Source organism: Argiope bruennichi, chromosome 8 (assembly GCF_947563725.1).
Source record: "Argiope bruennichi chromosome 8, qqArgBrue1.1, whole genome shotgun sequence".
Taxonomy (NCBI): Eukaryota; Metazoa; Arthropoda; class Arachnida; order Araneae; family Araneidae; genus Argiope; species Argiope bruennichi.
In genome coordinates, this window is record NC_079158.1 from 110,686,536 (window position 1) to 110,712,738 (window position 26,203).

At 28.5% G+C, this 26,203-nt stretch overlaps 1 protein-coding gene across 2 annotated transcripts; it reads right to left on the reverse strand.

The window, feature by feature from the left end:
* Positions 1–10,503: 10,503 nt before the first annotated feature.
* On the reverse strand, positions 10,504–23,152 carry LOC129981505 (lactosylceramide 4-alpha-galactosyltransferase-like). Of its 2 annotated transcripts, none has more exons than XM_056092363.1 (5): positions 22,157–23,152; positions 16,860–16,961; positions 13,973–14,053; positions 13,221–13,342; positions 10,504–11,300 (listed from the first exon to the last, which is right to left on the reverse strand). In XM_056092363.1, the coding sequence occupies exons 1-5, from the start codon at positions 22,188–22,190 to the stop codon at positions 10,734–10,736; spliced, it is 906 nt and encodes a 301-aa protein (XP_055948338.1). In that variant the 5' UTR covers positions 22,191–23,152; the 3' UTR covers positions 10,504–10,733. The 2 variants fall into 2 exon arrangements, with proteins under 2 accessions (XP_055948338.1, XP_055948337.1); XM_056092362.1 differs by having other exon boundaries at positions 13,047–13,342; positions 22,157–23,144.
* Between the last annotated feature and the right edge of the window lie 3,051 nt (positions 23,153–26,203).

The window sequence follows — 26,203 nt, forward strand, 5'->3', positions numbered from 1 at the left end:
GGACTGACCTAATAATTTTGAACTGAGGATAGATGACAAGGACGACACCTGAGTTAGCATTCAATCACAGCTAATTCAACGAAGCTACTTTTACAACCTCACATTTCCTTATAAAATCTGGTAGAAGAGATCTCCTCGAAACTTTCTCGTAGACTTTTTAATAAAAGTTTCCCCTCTCACGCCGGCATCAAATTGTGAATTAATTTTAAAGTAAAAGAAACTTTATAAAGTAATTAAATTTATAATCAATTTCTGATTTTCAGTCATTACAAACATTTTATTTTCCTCAAACTTCCCTTATTAAAGCCGTATATAAGGAATTAAAAAATTTTGATAGCATGTTAATTATACATATGCAATAAAATTTTCTTATTTGTTTTCATTTAATATTTTTTAATGATTTTACAAGTGTCTTTTTAATGATACATTTTTAATAAAATCAATCACATTTATCTAACAAGGGGAGGGTACGAGGTTGAAAATTCAGTTCGGGATGAGATTTAGTATAAAAAAAAGTATACATTTAGAATGTTCACTTACGAAAATATTAAAGCGCAATGGCCAGTCAATTTCGAGAAAATGGCCTGCTGAGATTTATTGAAAAAACCTGAGAAAGAACCATGCTGAGATTTATTTAAAAGTAACAACAAAAATATTAAACACGAAAATATTTCTATATACATTAGCGGGAATATCAATTAATTTAACGCACATCTTTGACACAAAATTTCAATATATAAATAGAATTGATTTTTTTCTGGAACAAGATGAGTTATTCATACTTTAAAGAAAGAAAAAACGTAAGCGAAAATTTGCAGGAAATTAAGTCATAATTATCATATAACACAAAAATTTTCTTTTCGCGCTTTATTTATATATAAAAAAAAATGCTGCACCTGTGAAGGTATGAAAATAAATTAAGCGCATAGTTCCGAAAAGAAATTTTATTAAAAAATCTTCCAAATGAAATTCTGTACTCTGTAAATACGAGATTATAGTTTCATATGCAAAATAGGTACTTTGGGATTATCCCGTCGACCATTTTTGTACTTTGGGATTATCCCGTTGATCAGTTTCGCCAAACCCAGTATTATCGCCAAAAGGTAGTTTTACGCCAATAACCGCAAATTACTTTTCATTATGATAGCGCCAAAGGATTGGCGCATTTTTGCGAGCTTTGCGTCATATCCATAATGACGTTTTAGAGAATTTTCACCTATTAATATTTTTAATATATAATTTTTGATTTTTCCCAGTTATACTTTAAAAAAAAGGAAGATTTAATTAAAATTATATTCCAAAAGTAATTCAAAGGTTAAAATGGTTCAAGAAGTATGAAAAAAATTGAGGGAATTTTTAAATAACATACGAATAATAATAATAATAATTTAAATAACTTAAGGACTGAAGGAAATCCTACATCAAAAGTAACAAAAATGTATTTGATAATCATTGCATCAAATCTTTTCTAATTCCACCGTTAATGCGAAGAAAAGTTCTAGCACTATATTATACTAAATTGATATGATATGTGCTTATCCTTAATTTGTAAAAAAGTTTTGAACAAAAAAATGTTTGAAATTATATGTTTAAAATAAATGAGGTAATTGATTATAATCTTCTGCATGACAGTCGAGATTTAATGTCCGATAGTTCGATAATCGAGATTTAATGCATAAAAATTAAGTTTTAATAAATAACAGCAATAAATAATTTTAACTACTTATGCGTGAAGAAAAAAGATCATTTATTCCCATTATGAAGCTTCAAGAAAATTAGATTATTTGTTCTGATTAGCAATGCTAATCTAGGGCATTAGTAGCATCTTTCTTAACTGTTTCTAGATTCAGCGATATTAGGTATCAAACCTAAAAAAGCATTTATTATTATTTTTATCCTTTTTCCTTATAGGAAAATCCTTTATCCTTTTCCTTATATTATTATTATCCTTTTTCATAAGTATAGGCCTGAAAACTATACTTATGAAAACAGATGTAGAAGAACTGTATCTAAAGTAAAAATGTTGCACATTTGACATGGTAATAAATTTTTCTAAAATCCTTACTAAGCAAATGAAAAAAAAAAAAAAAGATTGTAGAATTAGTAAAATGTTAAACTTAGCTGAAAATATCGTCATAATTATCAATAATTAAGCTGTTTAAAATATTCACTAATATTATGAAATAATAGTTGTAAAATTAAATACATTCTTTTTGAAGTTTTAATACAAATGTAGACAAATTTATTTATAGCATTGAAGAACAAATTTAATTAAGTAATTTTTTATTTTCATGTCTTGCAAAATATTATATGTTAATGCATTCTTGTAAATCTCAAAATTAACAAAAAGATTTTGGGAATAAATTGTACAAAAATAAATCTTTTTATTAATTATATACTTGATGAAAGTAAACTGAGATAGTTACTAAGAAATCTACTGAGATAAAAAAAATATAAATATTTTTCTTTCTGAATCAACAAAATACTAATTGAATTGAGTGGTGTACTAATTGAATTCCCTTTTTTTTTTAAATTTTTCTCATAAACTGATGGTAGTGAAAGAATTAGATATAATTTATAGCATTAAAAGACAAAGCAATATTAAAATAAAATCTAAATTTTACTCACCGCTTGATTTTAGAATTTCAAACTTCTTTTGAACGCTTTCCCAACGTTTTTTCTCATATTCGTTAAATGCAGACCAAACATCTGAAGCAAAATATTGTGTAAGTTTCTTTTTCGAATGAGATTTATTATCCGTTTTGAATGCTGTTCTTCTTGATAAATAATCACCTCTTTTAAAATTATAATGAATTTAACAAAATATTCATTCTTAATTTGTAAAAATGAATTCTCGTCTGCTGATTCTCGTCTGCCATTGTGAATAAAATTAATAGTTTTATATTATTTAAAAAAGTTTTCGCAAACGATATTATTTTTCTAACGAAATTATAATTGAAATAATATGAAGTGGAAAATAAAATCTCATTTATTTTCTAGCTCTTAATTAATGAAATTAATTTTAATCTACTAATTATGGTCTGCATTTGTGAAAAATATTTAATTCTTTTATACATTACTAAAAAATTATCAAGCGATACTATCCCCAAATCTGGGTTATTTGAATTTATATTTTATGTTATCATTCTGAATTCATATATATAATTTAGCATCTTATAAATTATTAACACCTGAAATTTTAGAATCATATTAATTAAATGCATCTTTGTAAGGGCTTCTACATTTTGTTATTTTAATTATTATTTAAAAGAAAAAGCTTTCATAATTTTAAAATGAATATCGATTAATTGATTTTTTTATCTTATCAAATGCAATTTAAATAATTTAGACTATTTGTTCAATTTATTTTCAAAACTTTTAAAGAATGGCATTGGACTAATAAATACTGGAATTATTTACAATCATTCAAAAGTAATAGATGCCAATTTACGCTGGTTCATAAGCATATGAAAAGCGTAATTACATATGCTATGCAAATGCTTTTTCACTTACCCTTTCTGAGACGACATATTTTTTTAACTTGTAAAATATTCAGTGGATTCTAAACTTCAGCTAGCGAGAATATTACACATGTGAGCATGTAAGTAAGAATTAATTCATTTGTTCTTTAAATTTTTCGGCTTAGTGCAGATTAAAATGGTTAAAATAAATGAAAAAGCTGGCTGAAAATGCTCGCTGTAAAAATATACATAAATATTTCGATTTCTTTGTTTCATTATCGATTATCCTCAAATACCAAGAAAATTATCACCAAATGAACACAGTAAAATTAATTGAGTTTAAAAAATAAAATGGTCCTAACTTAGTATCGTATAATAAAAGCATATTAAAGCCAATTAGAATTAAAATAGATATAATATTACCATTAAAGGGTGTCCCAAAATTAACACAAGATTTGAATTTTCTACCAGCTGTTCAGTAGAGTGTTAGCATTATATATATATATATATATATATATATATATATATATATATATATATATACATAAGAATTAACAATCACAGATCCGATATAAAAAACTTCATAAAAAATAGGACCACTGACTTCGAACTGGAGCACTTTCAAAACCATAATTTTAACAATATTAATATCTACATTCTAGAAGACAATATTAACGAATTAAACAAAAGATTAGATCTGGAAAACAATTATATTTGCAACCTGAAAACTTTATTTCTTATGGTCTCAATAGTAAATTAAATGGGGAAGGTTATGCAGATTTAAACAATAATTGCATTTATAACAAATTTAACATATTTAAAAATTTTCTAAATAAAGATAACTTTTCTAAAAGATTTAAAAGAGATAAAGTGAAAGGAGGCAATTTTCAAATTATATTTGAGGAATTTCAAAATTACTGTAATCTGGAACACAATAGTGAAAACATTCACAAAATTAGGAAATACATTTTTGGTCTTAGAAATAATAAAATTAAATGGTTTTTAAATAATAAATTCGGGAAATTAGAGTTTAAAAATTCGTACACAAAATGAATTATTCTAGATCTTATTAAATGTAAACTTAACATTGGAAAAAACGATTTACTTTTTAATAATAAAAATAATGTTTACAAAAAATACTGTGTGATTAAATTCTTGGATATTTACTTCGAATATTTAAAATTACCCAAAATTATACATAATAATAATATATTTTTTCCTCTTGCAGATAAAACAACTATATTAATAGCGTTTAGTTACACTTCAACTTTAAAGAAAAAAATTTGTAATTATAATTACTATAGCAAAAATTTAGATAAAATAAATAAAACAGGTTGTTACTGTAACAAAGAAAAATATAAAGATTTTATAGATATTGATAAAGGTCATATTATTACAGGTAATTTAAAAATTATTGAATCCAACTCTTTAAGAGATTTGATGGGAAGAGGAACAAAATTTAGATTAAGAGAAAAAATAAACCATAACAAAATTTTGATTTCTATTGGTAATGATTTGGATGTTTTTATTGCTAAATTATCTAGAAAATACCATTGGCCTGCGGAAGGTTTCGGGGAATGGAAAGTGAGAATTTTAAAGGAAATTAAAATAAAGATGAGTACTGATTTTGACAGATCTAAAGAACGTGGGATTTATTTTAGTAAAACATTAAAAAACGAAATAAAAAATTTAAAAGAAAAATTTGTTATTACAGTAATAGATAAATCAGCAAATAATTTGTTTAATTTGTAAATATTATTATAAAGAAATTTTAATCAATGAATATAACTCTAATGCAACTTATATGTTAAAGAACACCGGGAAAAAGGAATTAGATAAAAGAATGCTAGCTCACGCAAAAAAAAAAAAAAAAAAAAAAAAACCAAAACTAAGACTTGCTCTCTTAAATATCTTTATTTATTCCCAACAGTTAAATTTCATAAAAATCCATTAAAATTCAGATTCGTAACCTGTAGCACTGGCAGTTATAGTTACTATACGGATAAACATTTCTTTAAATACTTAAAAATTATCCTGGACAAAATAAAAAATGAAGACAACTTTATTATTTCTAGTAACAAAGAAGTATTGGATTTTCTTAAAGATAACAACATTAATAAACTTAATACTTTTGATTTCGAAAATTTATTCACTAATCTACCTCATGAAAAATTAATAAAGGTCTGCACTTTTATATATGACGAATATTTAAATGAAAATATCATTCCTAAAAATAACTGGCTTGAGTTATGTAATTTTAATATTACTGAAAATTACGTTTTTAATGGTATTAATTTTTATAAACAAGTCAAGGGCATTCCAATGGGAACAGCTTTCTCAAGTGCTTTAGCTAATATTTTCCTACATTACTATGAGAAAAAAATAATTAAATATAATTTAATAAACGGGTGGAAATATATTGATGACCTACTTTTGATTAACTTCGACAATACTAATATTATTACTAATTGCTATCCAAAAGATTTAATTCTAACAGATACAAATAAAAATCAACTTGAGGCTACCTTTCTGGATTTAAAAATCGAAATTGCTAATGATAAAACAATAGTTGGTATATACGATAAAACAATAGTTGGTATATACGATAAAAGGGATGATTTCAACTTTAAAATAACAAAACTATGTAACTACCATTCCAATCTAAACTCTAAAATTTTCAAAAATCTAATTTTCTCACAAGTTAACAGGATCAAAAGGGTTTGCAATAATAAAAATTCCTATATTGAAGCATCAAACAACCTCCTTAAAAATTTAATTAAAAATGAATTTCCTAGAAATTACTGTAATGTCAATTTTTTAATTAAACAAGGTATGTTTTGGGATTAATCCTTTGGCTTAAATAAAAATAGAACTTTCCTTGCATATTGGATCACTCAATAGATGGCGCTGGGAGCCTACATCTGTTTACATAATTTACCGTTAGTTTTTTAAAAACAGGGAATCACAATCGATAGCTTAAAATTTCCTTGACTGTTGAAGTTATGTTCTGGCCTTTTCGTTTTTTCCTTTAGTGCTATTTTTTGTTTTTATTGTTATTTTTGTTATTGTATTTTTACTTTGTAGAGGTTATTTTCTCCTAATTTGTTGTTTTGTATTTTCCTTTCTGTTAAAATTGTATATCTCTTGGGCATAATTTCAGGGGATTTTCGGGTCACGAGGAATCATTATTAGACAATGTCTGTATGTCCTCACAGAAAAAAAAATCCCTTTCTTTGAATCCCTGCCTAAGGGTGACGTTGAAAAAGTCTTCAGGCCAGATTCTTTTGATTTTCCTATTAATTTGATTCTCATACATACATGCATACACACACACACACACACACACACATACATACATACATATATATACATACATATATATACATACATACATATATATACATACATACATATATATATACATACATACATACATACATATATACATACATACATATATATACATACATTCATTTTCAATTTTAAAAAAATATATATGCGATTAAAAAATGATGATCATTGCCTACGCGATTTCGAGTTCAATATTCATTGACTACACAATTTCGAGCTTCAAAACCCCCTAAGCAAAACAACATCATGTTCTCACGTGATAAAAACATTAACTTTTACATTACGTATTAAATTGTGAAACACTAAAAATGCATAAAATACATTAAGTGATCGTCAGCTTTTCATTTTAATAGAGAGCTAAATACAAAAGCTTGGACAAAATGTCTTTAATAGAAGATTTAATTATTGGGATTTTTTATGAATTCTTTGACATCAAGAGACATCCAATTTCTTGGCCATCTGAGTCTGTGTTCTCGCCAGAGTGCACTGGCTTTGATCGCATGTTATATAGATCCTTTTTAGGTACCGCACTAACAAGTGGTCAAAGAAACGACTTTGATGCACGAATCTAATAGACATGAAATTTCAAGTGGTCAAGAGGATATTGTGAGAGACTATTGAGAAGTTTTTCGGGATAATTTCATTGCTTTTAATTTGTGCAGCACTGTTAATTATAACCGTCAACAGTTAATTTCCTAGCTTCTTATACAAATCTTTATACCGGCTTCGGCTTCTAAAACGTGCAGTTCTTCATTTATGTTGACCCTTTAAATCAAATCATTATAATCCAAAATTCGCCTGATATAATACTAAACATAGCAAAAATTATAAAATATAAGTATATAGCTTCTGAAATTTTTTTATAGATATGAAGTCAATAAATTAATTTGGACCAAATATTTAAATGTCTTTCATCAGAAGATTTTATGACACTAGTAAAATAACGATAAATTTCATATATGGTTACAAGTTTTCACAACAAAAAATGGAGCATTTTCCCTTATAAAAGAAAGTTTCATGTACTTGCAGGACTTTCCCCTTAAAAGTGATGACAGAAGTTTTGCATATATGTATTTCAAAATAAATGTAAACATATTATTTTATATAAATGAATTATTGATGCTTAAAATACAAACTAATGAATTTTATCGGAAATTATTTCATGATTTACATGTTTCGCTAATTAAAAAAATCCTCCTGGCAAGTTGGAAGGCAAAGGTAGAAGATTCTTTACATCTGAGTTACTATCTGGCAACATAATTTGTTGATGTTAGAAACAGTCAAAATTAGGGCCTGAAAATCACTTTTCAGTCCCTAACTACTAAGATATGGCAGTTATCGAAACACAAAAGTTGTTCATCTTAATGAGGTGCTAATTCAGTTAATTGGATTTATTTTTCTATCTTCAATATTAGGAAAATTATAGCGAAATGAAAATTTCAAACCACCCACCATTTTCACCCCCTTGAGCTAGATGATCCATTTATGAACTCGTCCGATTTTAATATTTCTAGCAACATATTAAAAGCCAATTAAAATCTAAAACAAAATTACTCTAGTTATGCTGTTTACATAATTACTCTATTTATGCTGTTTACATAATTACTCTATTTATCCTGTTTACGAAATTACTCTATTTATCCTGTTTACGAAATTACTCTAGTTATCCTGTTTACGAAATTACTCTAGTTATCCTGTTTACGAAATTACTCTAGTTATCCTGTTTACGAAATTACTCTAGTTATCCTGTTTACGAAATTACTCTAGTTATCCTGTTTACGAAATTACTCTAGTTATCCTGTTTACGAAATTACTCTAGTTATCCTGTTAACAAAATACCATGGGCAAAATGTTATACGCATATTATATAACTTTTGAAAGAAGAGTGGTTTAGGGTTCGAGGGACCATGATCGGTGAAGAACTGAAGAAGTTTTCCCGAAGTCTTGTCATGAAAACCATTGCAATAGGTTGTCTGCCTATAGGAATCTACCTAAAATGATCAAATGTCTTTAAATATTTCCTTGGTATATTTGTCTAAACATGTGAATACGTAAATACTTAGTGGTAAAGGTAATCTAGAAACTGATATATATTTCCTTTCTTATAAGCTTTTCTTGTACCTTTGCTATATACCGGGTGAAGGATAAATTGGTTTGCGAAGGATCAAAAGTTTGGAAAAAACTGTTTTATCATCTGTTAATAACAACATATATCTTTAAAATAATAAAACAGACTTGGGAAATTTGCTTTTAATCACACACTTCGTCTGTTCCGCTCCGCTAGGAATATTTTTTCGAAGGGAATATTTCTTCCTATTGGTTTTACTCCCGTAGTCAAAATCGTATGCCGATTGGGTCATCTCAAAGCTTTAGCTAAAAAAAATCGTTAAACACTATAGTGATTAATGTTACTCTTAAAAGAAATAAAAATGTCCCTTTAATCATACACAACGTCTGTTCTTCGCTTGTTGCTTACGCTGTCGAAGTCAAAGCAGCATATCGCGTAGAACACCTCAAAGCTTAGACCCAAAATTCTTTAAGCAATAACAGAATATAAATGTTTTTAGTTACTAGTCTTCATTACACATTAAAAGATGTCATTGAAAGAATAATCTAATAACGAATAAAAACAAGTTGTTCAAAATACGTTTTCGTAAGCCAAAATTCCTCTTTAACCCTTTAAATGGCCATTTTTTTTCTATTCGTATTATGTTAAAATATTTTTAGGCTTGAAATTAGAATAAGAAAAGGCCTTCATTTAGCTTATTAGATAAATTTAATTGGATTAATTAATTAATTTGGTTAATTCATAATTAAATAACAAATCAAGACACATCATTTTGTGTGAGAAAAAGAACTGAAGTATGTTAGTTTCTGTTTTACTAAAACAATTTGTCAGAACTTATGCCAAAATACATAATTTCATACAAAGATTGATAAATTTGGTGGGAAGCATACTTCCCACGGCCCTAGAAAGGGCTAATGTCAAATGGTTACAGATGGTTGTACTTTTGTTAAAACATAAAGTTCAATAATAATAATTTAATCATCTAAAAAGTACGATATTTCTAAATATATACGAAAGAATACAATTATATGGATAATATATTCACTTGAAAAATAAGAAAAAGTAATTATTTTTTTGATACACATCAAAGAGTGTAGATTTGAAAATTGTTGATCCATCAATTTCAATCAAGAAATATTTCTTAAAATTATAATTATAATTATCAAAGACTATTTAAGAGAAGGAAAATTAGGAATACATGTGAGTAACTAATGAAGTGTTATCCAGATTTCAATAAACTTACTGGTTTTGTTAAATTGTTGAAAATTTATATTTTTTCTTTTTTTAATTGGCAACAAATAACTTGAGTTCACGTTTCAAAAAATCATCCGTACACTATTTTGCTTCAAATGTTCTACAATCAAAGAATATAAAAAAAGTTGCGTTGAAATTTCAAAGAATCTTTTAATTCTAATATTTTATTTTGTACTAACTTTCAGTTGTTTTTTTTTTTTTTAACATATCAGGGTTCGATGTTTAATATCTTTTAAAAAATTAAATTTGTCATTTAAATATTTTTTTGCACTTTTCCAAAAAATTTGAAGATTTTTGTAATAAATAATTATTTTCTGTAAGACCAAATAGTGAAGAATTCCAATAATGATAAAATAAGTTGTCCACCGAAAAATTTACAATTTATCTGAAATATTTGCAAGTTTTATAAATTAAAAAAAATCAAGTACTTTTTTCCGAATCTCATATTAAATATATGACACAGAAAACCAACATTTTACATACACAAGCAGCATTGGAAAATTCATTTGTAAAATGTATTTTAACCAAACTAAAATACAATAAATACATCAAAATATTGAAAAAATAATATAGGAACCACGTGAAGCTCCATCTTATTCTCAAGCGAAGCCAACTTTTTTTATCAACTCATACACTTTCGGGCAATGTCTTTTCATCACAACTTCGTACAAGCTGTTTTGTCCAACTACTAGCATTCCTCCATGACTGAGATAGTTCCACACGTGAATTATAAAGCAGGAATCGAATGCTGTTTCATTCAGCGTCTCTTGGGGCTTAAAATATTCCCGCCAGTCTTTGTAATCGATGGGATAAGTTGATTTGTAGGGGAGAACATCCACGTCGCAGGTGTTTTCACCCCCTTTATAGAGCTCATCGACTAGCTCTACATGGCAGCGCTGCTTGAAATGCTTGTTCAGTAGGACAGGTCCATTACTGGCGAAATCGGAGGGGGTGTAGGATGTAGCAAAGTCTGTAATGGTGGCTTGTAGTAGAGGGTGATAGGGTTCGAAGGCGAGGAAGGCAGATCCGAGATTCTTACCATTGTCTGTGGTGGTGGTGTTGTGAAGGTGGGAGAGAGATCGAAGTACCACGACGTCAGTGTCTAAGTATATACCACCGTACTTCCATATAATGCTCAGACGAAGAGCGTCACTCACATGTACAGTCTGAAATGCAAAAATCTTTAATTTAAAAAAAGTGTTCTTTTCAGATGACATGCTAATCAATAAAATGCTGTTAGCAAGTACTATAACTATGGATAAAGCGTTATTTGCAGACATTGAATACTTTGGGGTTTTGCGATGCGCGAGGATAGAACCCGAGACCTTGTGGTTCGCAGTCGAGTAACATAACCAGGATACAAAAGCATAGGCTCGTGTTAACTGGCTTATATGCTATTAACCACAGACTCTCTCTCCAGCGAGTCGGAGGTGAGACGAACGATATGGCTGTTGAGTGGTGATGTATTTAGCTGTTGTCTAATGGGCCTGTACCCAGTTGAGTAGTGTCAAGCGTTATGGCGAGCGTGTGTGTGGGTGAGTGGTTGCTGATGCTGCGTCACGTGAGTGTGACGACTTTGGGTTGTTGCTCCAAATGAATCTGACGACTTTGGTTTGCTGTGGGTAGATGCGCCACAACAGTTAGAGTAGGTTGAAGGTTCATCGCCCGAGGTCACCCATTTAGGGGTTTGGGATGCGCGAGGATAGAACCTGGGACCTTGTGGTTCGCAGTCCAGTAACATAACCAGGATACAAAAGCATATTAGAAGCTTTTATGATAAACCTGAATTTATATAGAAAAGCTTGAGATAAGATTAAAAGCAGTTAATACGAATTTATAATGAGATAGTCAATAAAAATCTGTATTAATAATAAAGGAAAGTGTTTGAATTTTTGTAAGGCTTTCTACAAAATACTCCCTTTCACTTACAGCTATTAAATCTGGTCCTGATTGGTAGAAATGAGTACCACGGAGCGTGCTTACGGAAATTTTATTTTTAAATTTAATTAATCAAAAATGAAGTGATATTTTAGCGTCTTTTAATAATAACTCCTTGCAACAGTATTGCGCAAGATTGATTTTTACGTCATTTTAAATTAAAAATATTTTTATAATTAATTAAGATTTAGATATTATTAATTAAGGTTTAAAATATTTTTTTATTATCTTACTAATTATCAATTTAATTTTCACACAAATTTTTCTTCAATTTCGATAAATTTTTTTTAAAATTATTTGTTGTTAAATCTGCAGCAAAAGATTTCTTTATTGAATTAAAATTCAAACCGTTTTCATTGTTCTGCCAAATTATTAATCGAATGATTTTCTTCCATTGTTGAAAGCTGACGAGGGAAGATTGTTTATTATTTATATAGTTTAAATGATTAAGAAAATGATGTTGCATGTCGTGATTATAAGGTAGATGAATCGGATAGTTACATTTTTAATACAATTATGATTCGATCAGGATATTTAATATACAAAAGGAACTGCAAAATGTTAGGCCATTAAAATAGTACTACTTTATTATTTCTCATAATTTGATGCTTAAAATATTATCTTGAGGGAATTATAAACATTAAATTATGCATGAACATAATTGAAAGTGAACAAACCAATATTTCCGGCGAATTAACTGTTTGCCAACATGAACTTGGTAAACATACGTATTATGGAGGGTAAAAATTTATAATATGATATTTTATGAGACACCAAGTATTCAGATTAGTAATGTCTAAACTCCCTTTTTGTAAATATGGACATAGGAAACATATGGTAGCAAAAATTAATAAATGCCTAGGGTTATTTATGATATTTTTGAGACAAAAAATATTTTTAATAGCAAAGTCTAAACTTCTTTTTCGTAAATATGAACATCTAACATACTGGTAACATAAACAATAGCATCATACCCTGAAAGGGCTGGACTTCCACTTCCCTTTCTTATACCAATGCCAGAGAGGAGTGTCTTCCACCAGGAGAGCCATATCCATTCTGAGCAGCTGGACGTTGCTCAGCTGTGTTAGGGACTTCATAAAAGGATCTGTCAAGTCAAGTACTGTCGGGGAAGAAAAGAGGACCCTCACCTGTCGATCGGGGTGGTGTTTAGCAGCCGACTCGACAGCACAAGAACCACGAGCTGAGATTCGTGGAGAATTAGAAGTTTCCAAGAAGAAGATGGGGTTTTCTTCGATACACTCGATGCGATCTGAAATAAAGAAAATCCTAAAAAGCATGAGTGAACATCCATAAGCATATGGATGATCTGTCAGATACCTCGGTAATATTCGCATTCCATTTAAAAATACTTTGCTGCCAGCTAGCAGCAAAAAATTATCAAAAATAACTAAAAAAAGGATCGGCAAAAAAGTACAGTTAGGAAAACTGTACGCTATCCCATAATGAAAAAAAAAAAAAAAAAAGGGAAAAAGTTTCATGTTCAAAAATTGGTGAGGATTTTTGCGATTAAAAGTATAAATTTTTCATGACTTGAAAAAAAGTTAACCTAAAACTGAAAAATGTATAAAAAAAGACAAATGAAAAGTTAATTTTCTATAACAGAAAATTTAGAAGTTAGAAGAATTACACATTTGCACTTTTTTTAACTTCATGATGTCGTGCCTCTCTTTCTGATCTTTCATGATCTTCGATCCATCATTCAAAATATCTGCATATCCGAATCAACCCAATTCCTGTTTAATTATGACAATTGTAATTCTGCTGTACTAATTTATTATTCCAGGAACACCTTTTTACTCGTGATATATATTTAATGATAAAAACAATATAAATTACAAAAAATAATAAAATTGAGAAATTGAGAAAAAAAAAAACTCACCGATAGTTTCCAAAAGTTTTGTATTTGCCCCGCATTTGATATTGGAAGTACCATAATGGAATGCCATATCGATAGCATCTTCTGTAAAAAAATAGATGAAAGAAACGATTTCTATAATCTTTTTTTATGTGGCCAGCAAATAAGATAAATCTAAATCTATTTCATAAAGATTTTGTACAATTTACTTTTCGATTAAAAACTCGAACTTTGCTTTCTCGAAAATAGAGTAACAAACATGAAAGATTTATTATCGTCAACCAAATTTTAATCTGGAGAAAATAATGAATTATTATGTTTAAAATCTATCACTTTTCAAAAAAGGAAAGCACACTGGAACCATATTTGTGTATTTGCATGATTATGTGCATACAGGCGCAGTGACTCAACGAGGCAATGGACAGATAAAATGAAATATGTTTTCTCTATTATCAAAAAATTCTAGAATAACTCTGTTGTAAAAAAAAACTGTTTTATTTATCAATAGGGCACATAGTGCCTATCAATAGTGCATGACACCTTCAAAGTAGTCTTCCTACTGGTCATTACTGGAAAGCGTCTTGTGAAGTTTCTTCTCGAAGTTGGTGTCATAAACAAATTCAACGATTTTCTGTTGGATCACAGCGATGAATTCCTCGTCATCTTCTAGTGTAATATGAAGTACATTTGCCACTCGAATCACCTTTGCTGATAAATGGCAGCACTGTCATAAACTTAATTTGCATCATATACAATACCTCTGAGGCAAACTTGCCGAGTTTCACTAAAACAAAATGTGTTTTCGCTCTCTGTTCACATTAAAAAAGGATCCACCCAGTTTTATTCTGACATAGTTCAACTTACAATCATAAGAAAGATACCAATCGATAGAAACTAATATATCCTTAAAAATCTTTGAATAAAAAATTTCATAAGGGGCCGTTTATATATTGAAGTAAAAACCAACTTCAAAACTTCCAAGAGAAATGCTCATTTTTGGCATAAAAACTTAAAATTACATCAAAAATTATTCTCAGAAACCAAGTTTTATAATTTTAGGTCTATTCTTTTCTAAATTATGAACTAACAAAATTTTGACATTTGAATATTAAAATTAAATTTTGAACTTGTATTCATATCTTAAACATTAAGAGTGTTATTGACCTATACTCTTTTTTTTATGAAAATATAAAGTATTTTACATATTTTGAACACAAACATATTATAAAAATATATTATAAAAAAACAGTTTTTAATATGTGAAGAATTAAAATCACACCTTAAATTTTTTAAATGGCAACACCCTAAAATTTGGGCATAAATCGAAAGACAAGAGCATTTTATGGCATTAAAATTTCAACTTATTTCAAATAATAATTTTTCCGTTACTTTTTCTGTTGTGATCCTAAAATTATGCATTTAGGGACATATTCACAAATTTTAAAATGTTGACAGCTTATTATTTGACATTTAAATGTTCTAATCAAGAATTTTTGAAACAAATATTATTTTCCATGCTATTGTAATGTACGAATACATAAAAAAAATTTCAACAGGGGCAAAATATAGGAAATCAATATAAAAGAATACCTTCCATTATCACAATATTTTATTAATAATCATTACTTTTAAATATGGACTATAGTCCCTGTCTCTTTGGCTAGCTGCAATTTTTACTTGTTGACTCATATATAGTCACTTACAGAATACAAGAAATAATTGAAAAATGGAAATTTTATTTCCTAATGAATAATTTATCGGATTTATTTATTTAATTTCACGAACATTCTGTCGGAAAGAATTATTTCTCTTAATGACGAATGTATTTTGTAACAAGAAAGGCACCAATTATGTTTGTTTAAATTTAGGGTTTGTTTAAGTGCTCAATATTTTTTACAAGAGTGTCAAATTTCATACGATTAATCTGAATTATTGTACCATTATGTATAATCAAAAATTAATAATGCATTACATAGTATTAATATTTTGTATATAAAATATATCTTACATTTATTCTTCCCTACACATGTGAAAGCGAAGAATTGCAATCATCACAAAATATTAATATTTTAGTTTACTACTATTTATACCCATATAAAATTATGCATTTTTTAATATTTAAGTGTAGGCTTTATTTTTAAATTATAATTTTTTTTCCAATTTTTCTGGACAAAGCAACTTTTAAACCGAGGCGGATACTTTTAAAAGAAAAAAATCACTTGGAGACTAAGGTATCTCTAGTGCCTTTCCAATCTTGCGAGAGTAGTAATAATTATAGAGATGCAAAATGGTTGAGAGTTTAAATAATTCCGTAGTTCAAGGGGTTAATTTCTAAAGATATATTTAACAACAACAAAAAAAAAGTAAACTATTTCTGCTTCCCGGTACTTTGGAATAACTTAAGGAAAGAAGCATTTTTCTTACATATTGAGCATAAGACAAAGGAACTATTAAACAGAATTCATTTTAAATAAATTGAAAATTCCGAGGTTATTTTTGCTTATTTTATTTCTTTTAGATGAAACATATTTTATAAGCACACGTTAAACTAATTTCTTTTTATCAACATATGGCTTTGAAATCTAACAGAAAAAATTGTAGAAAATATTATAATTGTTTGTCCTTAAATTTGAAATTTATTACAGTCTCATGTCACCTTAAATATGTTACAATTTTGATGAATCAGAATTATTATATGAAATATTAATAAAAAAGGGAAACGTGTAATACAATAAAAATGCCTTTTAAGTAAATCGAAATTTCAAATGATATTTTGATTACATAATTTTTATTATATAAATTTTTTATAAGCGATTATGTCTTATATTTTACTCATCTTATTTTTAGCTTTTAGTTTTATTAGTAAACAAAAAAAAAGAAAGAAAAACAGCAGATAGTTTAAAATGCTTACCTGTTAGTATGAAGCGATATACTAATAAGACAGTCAGACAGACAACAGTACAAACAGCTACTAGCCAATATTTCGCCCTGAACGCCATGCGTGTCCTTCCATCTGAAATATTCCACAAACAGCAATAAATAATTTGCAATATCAAAATTACTACGAACATATTTTAATAAATATTCTCACTTTCATAATTGAAGTTCAATAAAATTAAGAAATCGATAAGGTTTAATTTCAACTCCTATGATTTCAAAGCGTTCATTAAAACACATTTATTGGTTGGAGGAAATTGTTATCGAATTTAACTGTGACTGTTTGGAAACTTTTAGATTTGTTCAAAAAACTCTAAACTTTATGCAAGATAGCTGTGTTGCCACATGTAGTTTATTATTTCAGTAAGTGATTGAATTTTGTATTGTTCTCACGGTAATTTTTACATGTATTAATATTTTTCAGTAAATAATAATTAATTACAGAATTAATAATTAAATCATTTTTTGTTATAGGTGGATGGATACCTTACAACCTACTTCAATGGTTCTCTTGATAAGAATGGTCAAGAAAACCATTCTAATCCACTTTAATCCTAATACATAAAAATAGGCATATTCTACCAATTTGAAAAACATTTTAAATGAAGTACATAATTTTTAAATATGAAGTTGAAAAAAAATGACGAAATCTGAATTTGTGAAGAATTGCTTGATCTTATCAGTATTCGATATATTTAGTAAAATATTTTAACGTAGTGAAATTTTTTTCAACTCTTTTAATAATTTAAACTCACTGGGTTATAAAATTTTGTATTTCTATTTTAGATTATTTTAACAGCTAATATCAACGATATAAGAAAGTTCCTAAGGGATCCATGCAAATTAAATTTATTCATAATGAGTTATTAGGTTTGAGCTTTTTGTCAAATATTTTACATGAAAAAATATTAATTTTGTTGAGAGAGATTTTAAGCAATCATTTTTTTTTCCATAAGAGATTAAATATGTCGTATTTTGCTCATTTTAATTTTAGTTTTTAAAATAATAACCTGGAATAATTTAGGAAATAACATGAGACATTTCCAAAATTTTTTGCAACTCTTTTATGCCATAAGATATTACCTCTAATTTCATAAATTAGAAGCGTTAAATATAGCAATCAATGATATTTTAGAATAAATTGGAAGTAGTAAGCATATTCGTCACTTAGCGTTAAGGATAGTAACTCATTTAATGTAAATTCTTATTAGAATATTCAATAATAATAAATATACTTATCAATTTTTTTAAATTAAATATTTTGTTGACATTTATTTCTTAATTGAAAAAGTTGGAATAGCCCAAAATAAATGATTAATTAAATAAAGATTTTGACTTCATTTTGCATTTGGTAAAATAGCCACGCTGAATGTCTCATTAATAAAAAATGCTACTACTGTTATAATTTAACTAATTGTATCAGATCCATTTCTTTGAGAAAAAAATCAAATTAAAAACCAGCAGGAATGGTAAAAAATTTTTCGCATGTTCTCTAATAACATTATTACCCTCAACCCCACCCTTCTTCACTAAAATCATGAATCTCAAGCAAGTTCAAGAATGCTAAAAAATTTCAGATTTCTATTTTCAGAGATGAAACTGCGCATGATAATTTGTATTAACGAAAACCGAATATTGGATGCCCATTTATTTTTAACCGAATGAAATCAATATTTAACACAAAAATATGATTTTATCCACAAGACCACATACAAATTCCATTTATGCATGCAAATGTGCAGACCGACAAATGACCAATACCTCGATGAACATTATTTTCGAGGTAAAAATTCTTTCGGGTGTGCAGATTAAAATAAATTGTGCACAAAAAATATAATAAGATTAATTACGACATATATTCAATGAGATTAATTACAACCTATATTCGATGAGATAGATTAATTACAACCTATGTTCAGTGAGATTAATTACAACCTATATTCAGTGAGATTAATTACAACCTATATTCAGTGAGATTAATTACAACCTATATTCAATGAGATTAATTACAACCTATATTCAATGAGACAGATTAATTACAACCTATATTCAATGAGACAGATTAATTACAACTTATATTCCATGAGATAGATTAATTACAACCTATATTCCATGAGATAGATTAATTACAACCTATATTCCATGAGATAGATTAATTACAACCTATGTTCAGTGAGATTAATTACAACCTATATTCAGTGAGATTAATTACAACCTATATTCAGTGAGATTAATTACAACTTATATTCAATGAGACAGATTAATTACAACCTATATTCAATGAGACAGATTAATTACAACCTATATTCAATGAGACAGATTAATTACAACCTATATTCAATGAGACAGATTAATTACAACCTATATTCAATGAGACAGATTAATTACAACTTATATTCCATGAGATAGATTAATTACAACCTATGTTCAGTGAGATTAATTACAACCTATGTTCAGTGAGATTAATTACAACCTATATTCAATGAGATAGATTAATTACAACCTATATTCAATGAGACAGATTAATTACAACCTATATTCCATGAGACAGATTAATTACAACCTATATTCCATGAGATAGATTAATTACAACCTATATTCCATGAGATAGATTAATTACAACCTATATTCCATGAGATAGATTAATTACAACCTATATTCAATTAGAATAAGCTGCTCTGCAATGGTAACTTGCATTAAATAATTGTTTAATATTCTTCCTCATAACAAAATAAAAATAAAATCCCTTTTGTAGTTAACTAATCACCTTCCTAAATCTATTTCTATGAATTAAGATGCCAAATAAAATACTAAAATTTTACAAAGGATGTCTAATGATTAGTAAAGTTCAAATGGAACATTTCAGCAAGCTCTTGATAAAAAAAATTAAAAAGTTTAGGAACTGATGAATCTCAAAATCTTAGCTTATTAAATGAGCAATAATATCATTATGGATATTAAGGACAGAAATTTAATTCCATTATATTTATATTAGTGCCAATGTCATTTGGGAACGTGAAACTAAACCAGCACGAGAGGTCCCATCGAAGCTTTCTCACATATTTTCCAGTAAAGATCTTATTCCCCTTCTTTTGTATAAAATTATGAATCTTCGGTATGGCGGCGAATACCCTGCATGATATTGGTGAACGATAGTTAAAAAATATGTGAATCTATCATTTTTACTGAATCTGTCACGAGAATACATATTTTGAACCCCCTTCTGCAAGGCCGAATGACACAAAAATTTGACGCAATACTTCAGCTGTAGTCAACAGATAACATACCGAATTTCACCGATTATGTTATTGTATTTATGAATTATTATTAAATGCGGAAATACGGACCAACAGACGACCACCATTTGACGTTTTCGGTTCAAAATTTGACAAGTATCTATACTTTAGATTCTATAAATACTTGTGTGTACTTATATATTCTGTGTATCAAATTTTACCTACTTAGATCTTTTCATTTTGTAGTTATCGAGTTCCCTTCCACTTGAATAGCTAGACAGACAGACTTCCTGTAAATGCTTTCTGTTCAAAATTCGAAAAATATATCTACCAATTTGGTCGTAATTTCAGGCTCCAAATTTCAGCTTTCTATCTTAAAGCCTTTTTTATCTATAATATTCACAGATAGACATTGTGGTGAAAGCTTATAAACCAATTAACAGCTACACTACACGAGCAATTGCTTTTTGTATGTGGTCATGTTACTGGACTTCTAACCACAAGGTCCCAGATTCTATCCTCGCTCATACCAATCCATTACATTAGTGACCTCGGACGATGAACTTTCAACCTTCGTACAGCTGTTGTGGCGCCATCTACACACAGAATCCCAAAGTCAGACTCACTTGACGCAACAGAACCACTCAACCAACACGCTCGACGTAACGCTTGGCGCTACTCAAATGGGTACAGGCACATTAAACTCAACAGCTAATAAATACATCACCACTGAACAGCCATATCGTTCGTCTCACCTCCGACTCACTGGAGGGAGAGTATGTGGTGAAAGTTTATAAGCCAGTTAACAGCTATGCTACACGAGCAATTGCTTTTGTATTGTGGTCATGTTACTGGGCTGCCAACCACAAGGTCCCAGGTTCTATCGTTCATACCAATTCGCCACAACATACTATCAAAATTGCATTTTTCGACTTAAGGGGATCTAAAATGTAGAGATCCGCCAAAGTCTCGAGTTCGGAGTTTGTGACGATTACAATATTTTCTCTACACTTCGTATATGAGAAAATAAAAAAAGAAAAAGAAAGGTCTTTAGTTTTAATAGCGATTGTTCGAAATATCTTTGCGATCTTGCAGAATTATTTTATGTCTGTCTCTACTTTCTGGCAGCGATGATTTCCATATGAGTTAAGAATTCTTGTGTTTTTATATTTTTCATGTTTATGTTTGCTTAATAATTTTAATGCGTAATTTATTTAACAGTTTTTACTTCATCACAACAATGAACATAAGGTTATTTTAAAGAGCGCTGCTGCTATTTTTACCAAAAATGACTTAAATAATTTTGTTGAATTACTTTTAAAATTTTATTAATAGCAATTAACACCTCGGCAGCAGCCGTGAGCGGCCGTTTAAATTATGAATGATGTAGTGGTGTTACCGGTTGTTTATACCGGAACCGGTGTTACCGGTTTTATAAAAAGCCCAGTAAAATTTAAAAACTTTCATTGTAATTATAGAATTTCATTTTACACACCCTCTTCCATCACTATTAGAATTAAATTTCGTTAAAAGTTGTCAAATATTATTGAAAAATATTCCTACTGTATTCAGGATACTATAAAAGCATCTCGCGCAATTTTTCAGTTTGAATTATTATTGTCAACTTCGATTTTAAACATAAAATTAACATTCAATTTATTTAAAAACTTAATAATATACTCAATTAACTATTCATAAATATATTTTATCTGCTATTAACTACACCTAAAGATTTCTTTGTAAATTGGTTAATTTTATTTCAAAATTTACAAAAGTCTTTTTGGCTTATCAAAAAATTGAAAAAAATTTCGAAGTTTCGTTTGTTACTGATTTATTGCAACATTTTGAAGAATCTAGATTTATGAAAACGGATATCTATGTTATAATAAGATAAAATCTGTATAATTAGAGCAAAATAAATAATCAAATATCTGCTTGATATCATTATATATATATGTATGTAACATAATATCAACTCCTGTTACTCATCCAAATAATCTAATAAGAAAATGTGTCAAGCACTTCGTTTACTTACCTTTTAACAACGGCTTTATTAACGGAGTTTTCATAGTAAAAATAGGACTTTTCACAATGTTTTATTCTAATTGCCGTATAAAACTACGGATATCGGCACTGCTTCTGAATACACAACTTCTTTCTTAATATCACAAATTTTTTAAATGGTATTTTTTCATTTTATTTGCTGTTTCGTTCGAAAAATATTTTTAGGCTAATTATCTTAAAAAATCTTTTTAAAATATTAATTAATGGACTGTAATCGAAATTTAATGTGATCTTTTCAATAATCAAATAACTTCTTGATATCTATTCTTGACATCTATCTATCTATCTTCTTGTAATCTATTATCCTATTCGCACTTTCCTTACTTGCTTCGAACAATTGGGTTCAAATGCAAACTATCTCCAAAAATTCAAATTAATTCTTGGAAATATGGCAGAATGAAATACGTCGAATGAAGATTTAAGAATTGATATACTTTAAAGATTTCATCCCAGACTAAACATAACTTTCCGGAAAGGTCAATTCAAATAAGTGAATTTTTGGATATTGTGAATTATCTCACAGATTCCAAGTAGTTTTTCCTGCTGTGACATTTTCTGTTACACTGAAACGGCTCTCCATAGTTTGACTTTCTTGCTTGTCTTGAAGCTTCTTTATAGTAAATAAACTTCGTTTTTTATTCACATAGTAAGGAACTGCTATGAAATAATCCGCAGTCATTGGTTTAAACTGGAAACTGCATCTTGAAAATGTGATCGATTGAATGGTGGCAAATATCTTGAAGCTTCTAGAACAGAACTTTGGGAAACGTGGATAAATGTCAGAAATTTTCTTTAGGAGTGTGATTATCATACTTTGTTCTAAAGGAATTCATGATGTTGCATCTTCTTTCTTAAGGAATTGTGATCCGAATAGGCAAAGATTACTCCATTTAAATTTTTTTTTATGGAAACCTCAGAACCCAAAACCTCAGATATCATCAAATAAATGACCTTTGCAATATCATAAACAAACAAAATAGTATTCAGCAAACCATATTATTCATCATTTAAACCATGCTAAAAACTAAGTTCCAATGCTGACAGTTTGTATGACGTCAGTAGTGACTGCGCATGTCATCTAGCCATATGTTTCCAGACAGCATGGTGTGACATCATTACTTTTTTCTTTCCAAATGAATTTAAAAAAAAAAGTGCTCAAACCAAGTAACGTTTGTCACGTGAGCACGAATGACTCAACTCAATTTCAAAATATCTGTGTGTTCTTTGGTAACAACGAATATAGAAAATCGATGAGAGGTCTCTACGTTCGCATTTTACAAAAGCACTTCCAACTTGAGTTCGTTAAAATAATCCAATATCCATTCGCCATATTGTAATCGATTATTCAAATCTTAATTGGTCATACAAGAAATATGAGCGGGCGCAAAACATTGTCCCATGAATGAGCGTTTTCTCATCTGTTTTGGAATCGTGTTGACACGCCCTCTCCGAACAATATTCCACACGCAACAAAAGTTTCTCCGAACAATATTACAACAAAAGTTTGCAAAAAGACACGCTATAAAGTGCATCAGTCTTTCTCACAGCCAATTCAGCCTTAAGGTATGTAAATTTGTAGATCAGTGACGTGATTCTATGACAATTTTTACTTTTGCCATTTTCTTATAAACAAGAAAGTGTAGCAATAGTCAGTGAATCTTCTATCTAAATTTTTATGATAATCGTCTATGTCTTTTAGATCTCAATAAATTCGTAAAAATACATTTAAAAAAAATAACATCTTTTTTCGTCTTATATGTCTAAGAATAAAATAAAAAAATAGGACATGGTAAGCTAAGGTTTGGTTGATGGTGTTTACACAAAAATTGTTGGTTTCTATATATGTGGACAAAATCAATCAACATGGTGCCCATCTTTCTGCGCTTTCAAACACACATACTCACGAAAACTCAGAAATGTAAAGAACAGAATAGATAAAATTTCTTATTTATTTTATTACTTAAGTGGAAGTTCTGCATCAAGTTTCTGGACAGATACTTCTACTGGTTGACTGTCAGTTGGTTTGTCTATTCGAAGGCATGTGTTTAGGTATTCTAATTATTACTAAGGTAGAAGATCTGCGTCAAGTTCCTGGTCAGATACTTTTACTTTTAGACAGTCAGTTGGTTTGTCTATTCGAAGGCATGTGTTTAGGTATTCTAATTATTACTAAGGTAGAAGATCTGCGTCAAGTTCCTGGTTAGATACTTTTACTTTTAGACAGTCAGTTGGTTTGTTTATTCGAATGCATGTGTTTCCGATTATTATTAAAATATCAAATCTACATCAAGTTTATGGGCAAATACCTTTACTAGTTGGCTGCAGGTTGGTTTGTCTATTCGAATACATGTGTTTGTGAAACATATATTGAAATAGAATGCTGAACTCTACGCATTTTCCGTGCTCTTACGTCATTTGTAACATTACGATCCTGAAATTTGCCTATGTATTATCTTTCTACTAGACTCACCTTAATGGTAAAGATGGTAAACAGTTCTTTTCTACAATTTCACACTGTATGATGAAAAATTATATTGTTGCTTAAGTTTTGCATAATAATACATACGATGATGCTTAACATAAAATGTAAGCACTATATCGGAAAAGTAAACAAGAAATCTGAAGAAAAAAATATTCCGAATTTTTGCTTTCTGATTAAAAAAAAACAATCTTGCATTTCCCCCTCGCCCCAAGTTTTTAATAATTTCGAATCAGGAAATATCACTACTAGAATTATATTTTTGAAAATATCCTTCTATTTTTGTAAGTTTACAGTAATTGTATAGTTTACATTTTGTCGTATATTAAAATTACTGCATAATTTGACAAATTGCTTTCATTAGAGTTACTATGGTTTCTTTTAATGAAAATAAATTTCCAAATAATCAAAGGAGATTGCATCACTTTATATTAGCTATATGGCTATATCGCTTAGCTGCCAGAAAACATATGAAGTTTTCTGTCCCATTGTCCAGTTCATTCGCCAATCAGGCGGGAACTGCAGTTATGTCCAAAGGGTCATCACTGGTCACGATACAACCATATATATATATATATATTAATATATATATATATATATTGCGGTTTCAATAATATCTTAATTTCAAATCACTGAAGTTTCATCATTATTACATCATTTAGGATGTTAGTGGCTTTTGCAATAAAGCGCAGAATTTAGTATAACTTTACTTTATAAAACTGATTCCTTCAGAAATTTCGGAAAACGAAACTGTATGTTCTGGCGAAATCCTTTAAAATACCATAGAAAATAGAAAATGAAAGATTATTTCCAATAGGTTGTTTTTCATAAAATATTTCTAATTCTCTTGAAAATGAACTCTTAATAAGTTGTCATCAAAGGAAAACATTTTAGAAAGCTCTTTACTTAATTTTCAATATTTTTCAGTGAGATCTAAAATTGGATACAGAGGGAACTGCCAAATTACTATTTTACTGCTTTTCTTTTCGTAAGTCATAAGTCGTTACTGCTTTTCGTTTCATAAGAGAATGATGGCTTATATGAACAGAAATTTTAAAATGAAAAATAGTAGAAATCTACAATAATTCTTAAAAACAAGTGGCATCGTTTCATATCAGCTACTTCATTGCTTTATTAAGAATAAATTTTTGAACAAAATAAATAATTTTGAACAGCAAATCTAGTCAAACTCCAATGTATTCAAACAAAGAATTATGAAGGAAAATTATATAAATAAAAATATGAATTAAAATACAATACAAATAGCCTTTAAGATTAATCCTTTTAGGGGCGATGTCAGCGTGAATATGCCACCTTTACGCTTAATTTATTTTGATGTAGACGTATTCAAATAGGATGTAATATAGAATAAAAAACCTATCGAAATGTAAATAAATGATATAAAGACAAATATTCATACATTGACGTGGCAAAGTTTTGTCCCAGTTTACTTAAAAAAGGGGTATGGACTTTTAGTATGAATTTAAGGAAGATTCGAACCTTTAGTCCAAAATCCGAAGCATAGTAATATTTGAGTCT

Coding starts and splice junctions, on each gene's coding strand:
- LOC129981505 (XM_056092362.1), bottom strand. CDS start 22,190: ATGAAAACTCCGTTAATAAAGCCGTTGTTAAAAG. Junction 16,962..22,156: donor AATAAAGCCGTTGTTAAAAG/GTAAGTAAACGA, acceptor GGAATATTTCAG/ATGGAAGGACACGCATGGCG. Junction 14,054..16,859: donor ATATCGCTTCATACTAACAG/GTAAGCATTTTA, acceptor ATTTTTTTACAG/AAGATGCTATCGATATGGCA.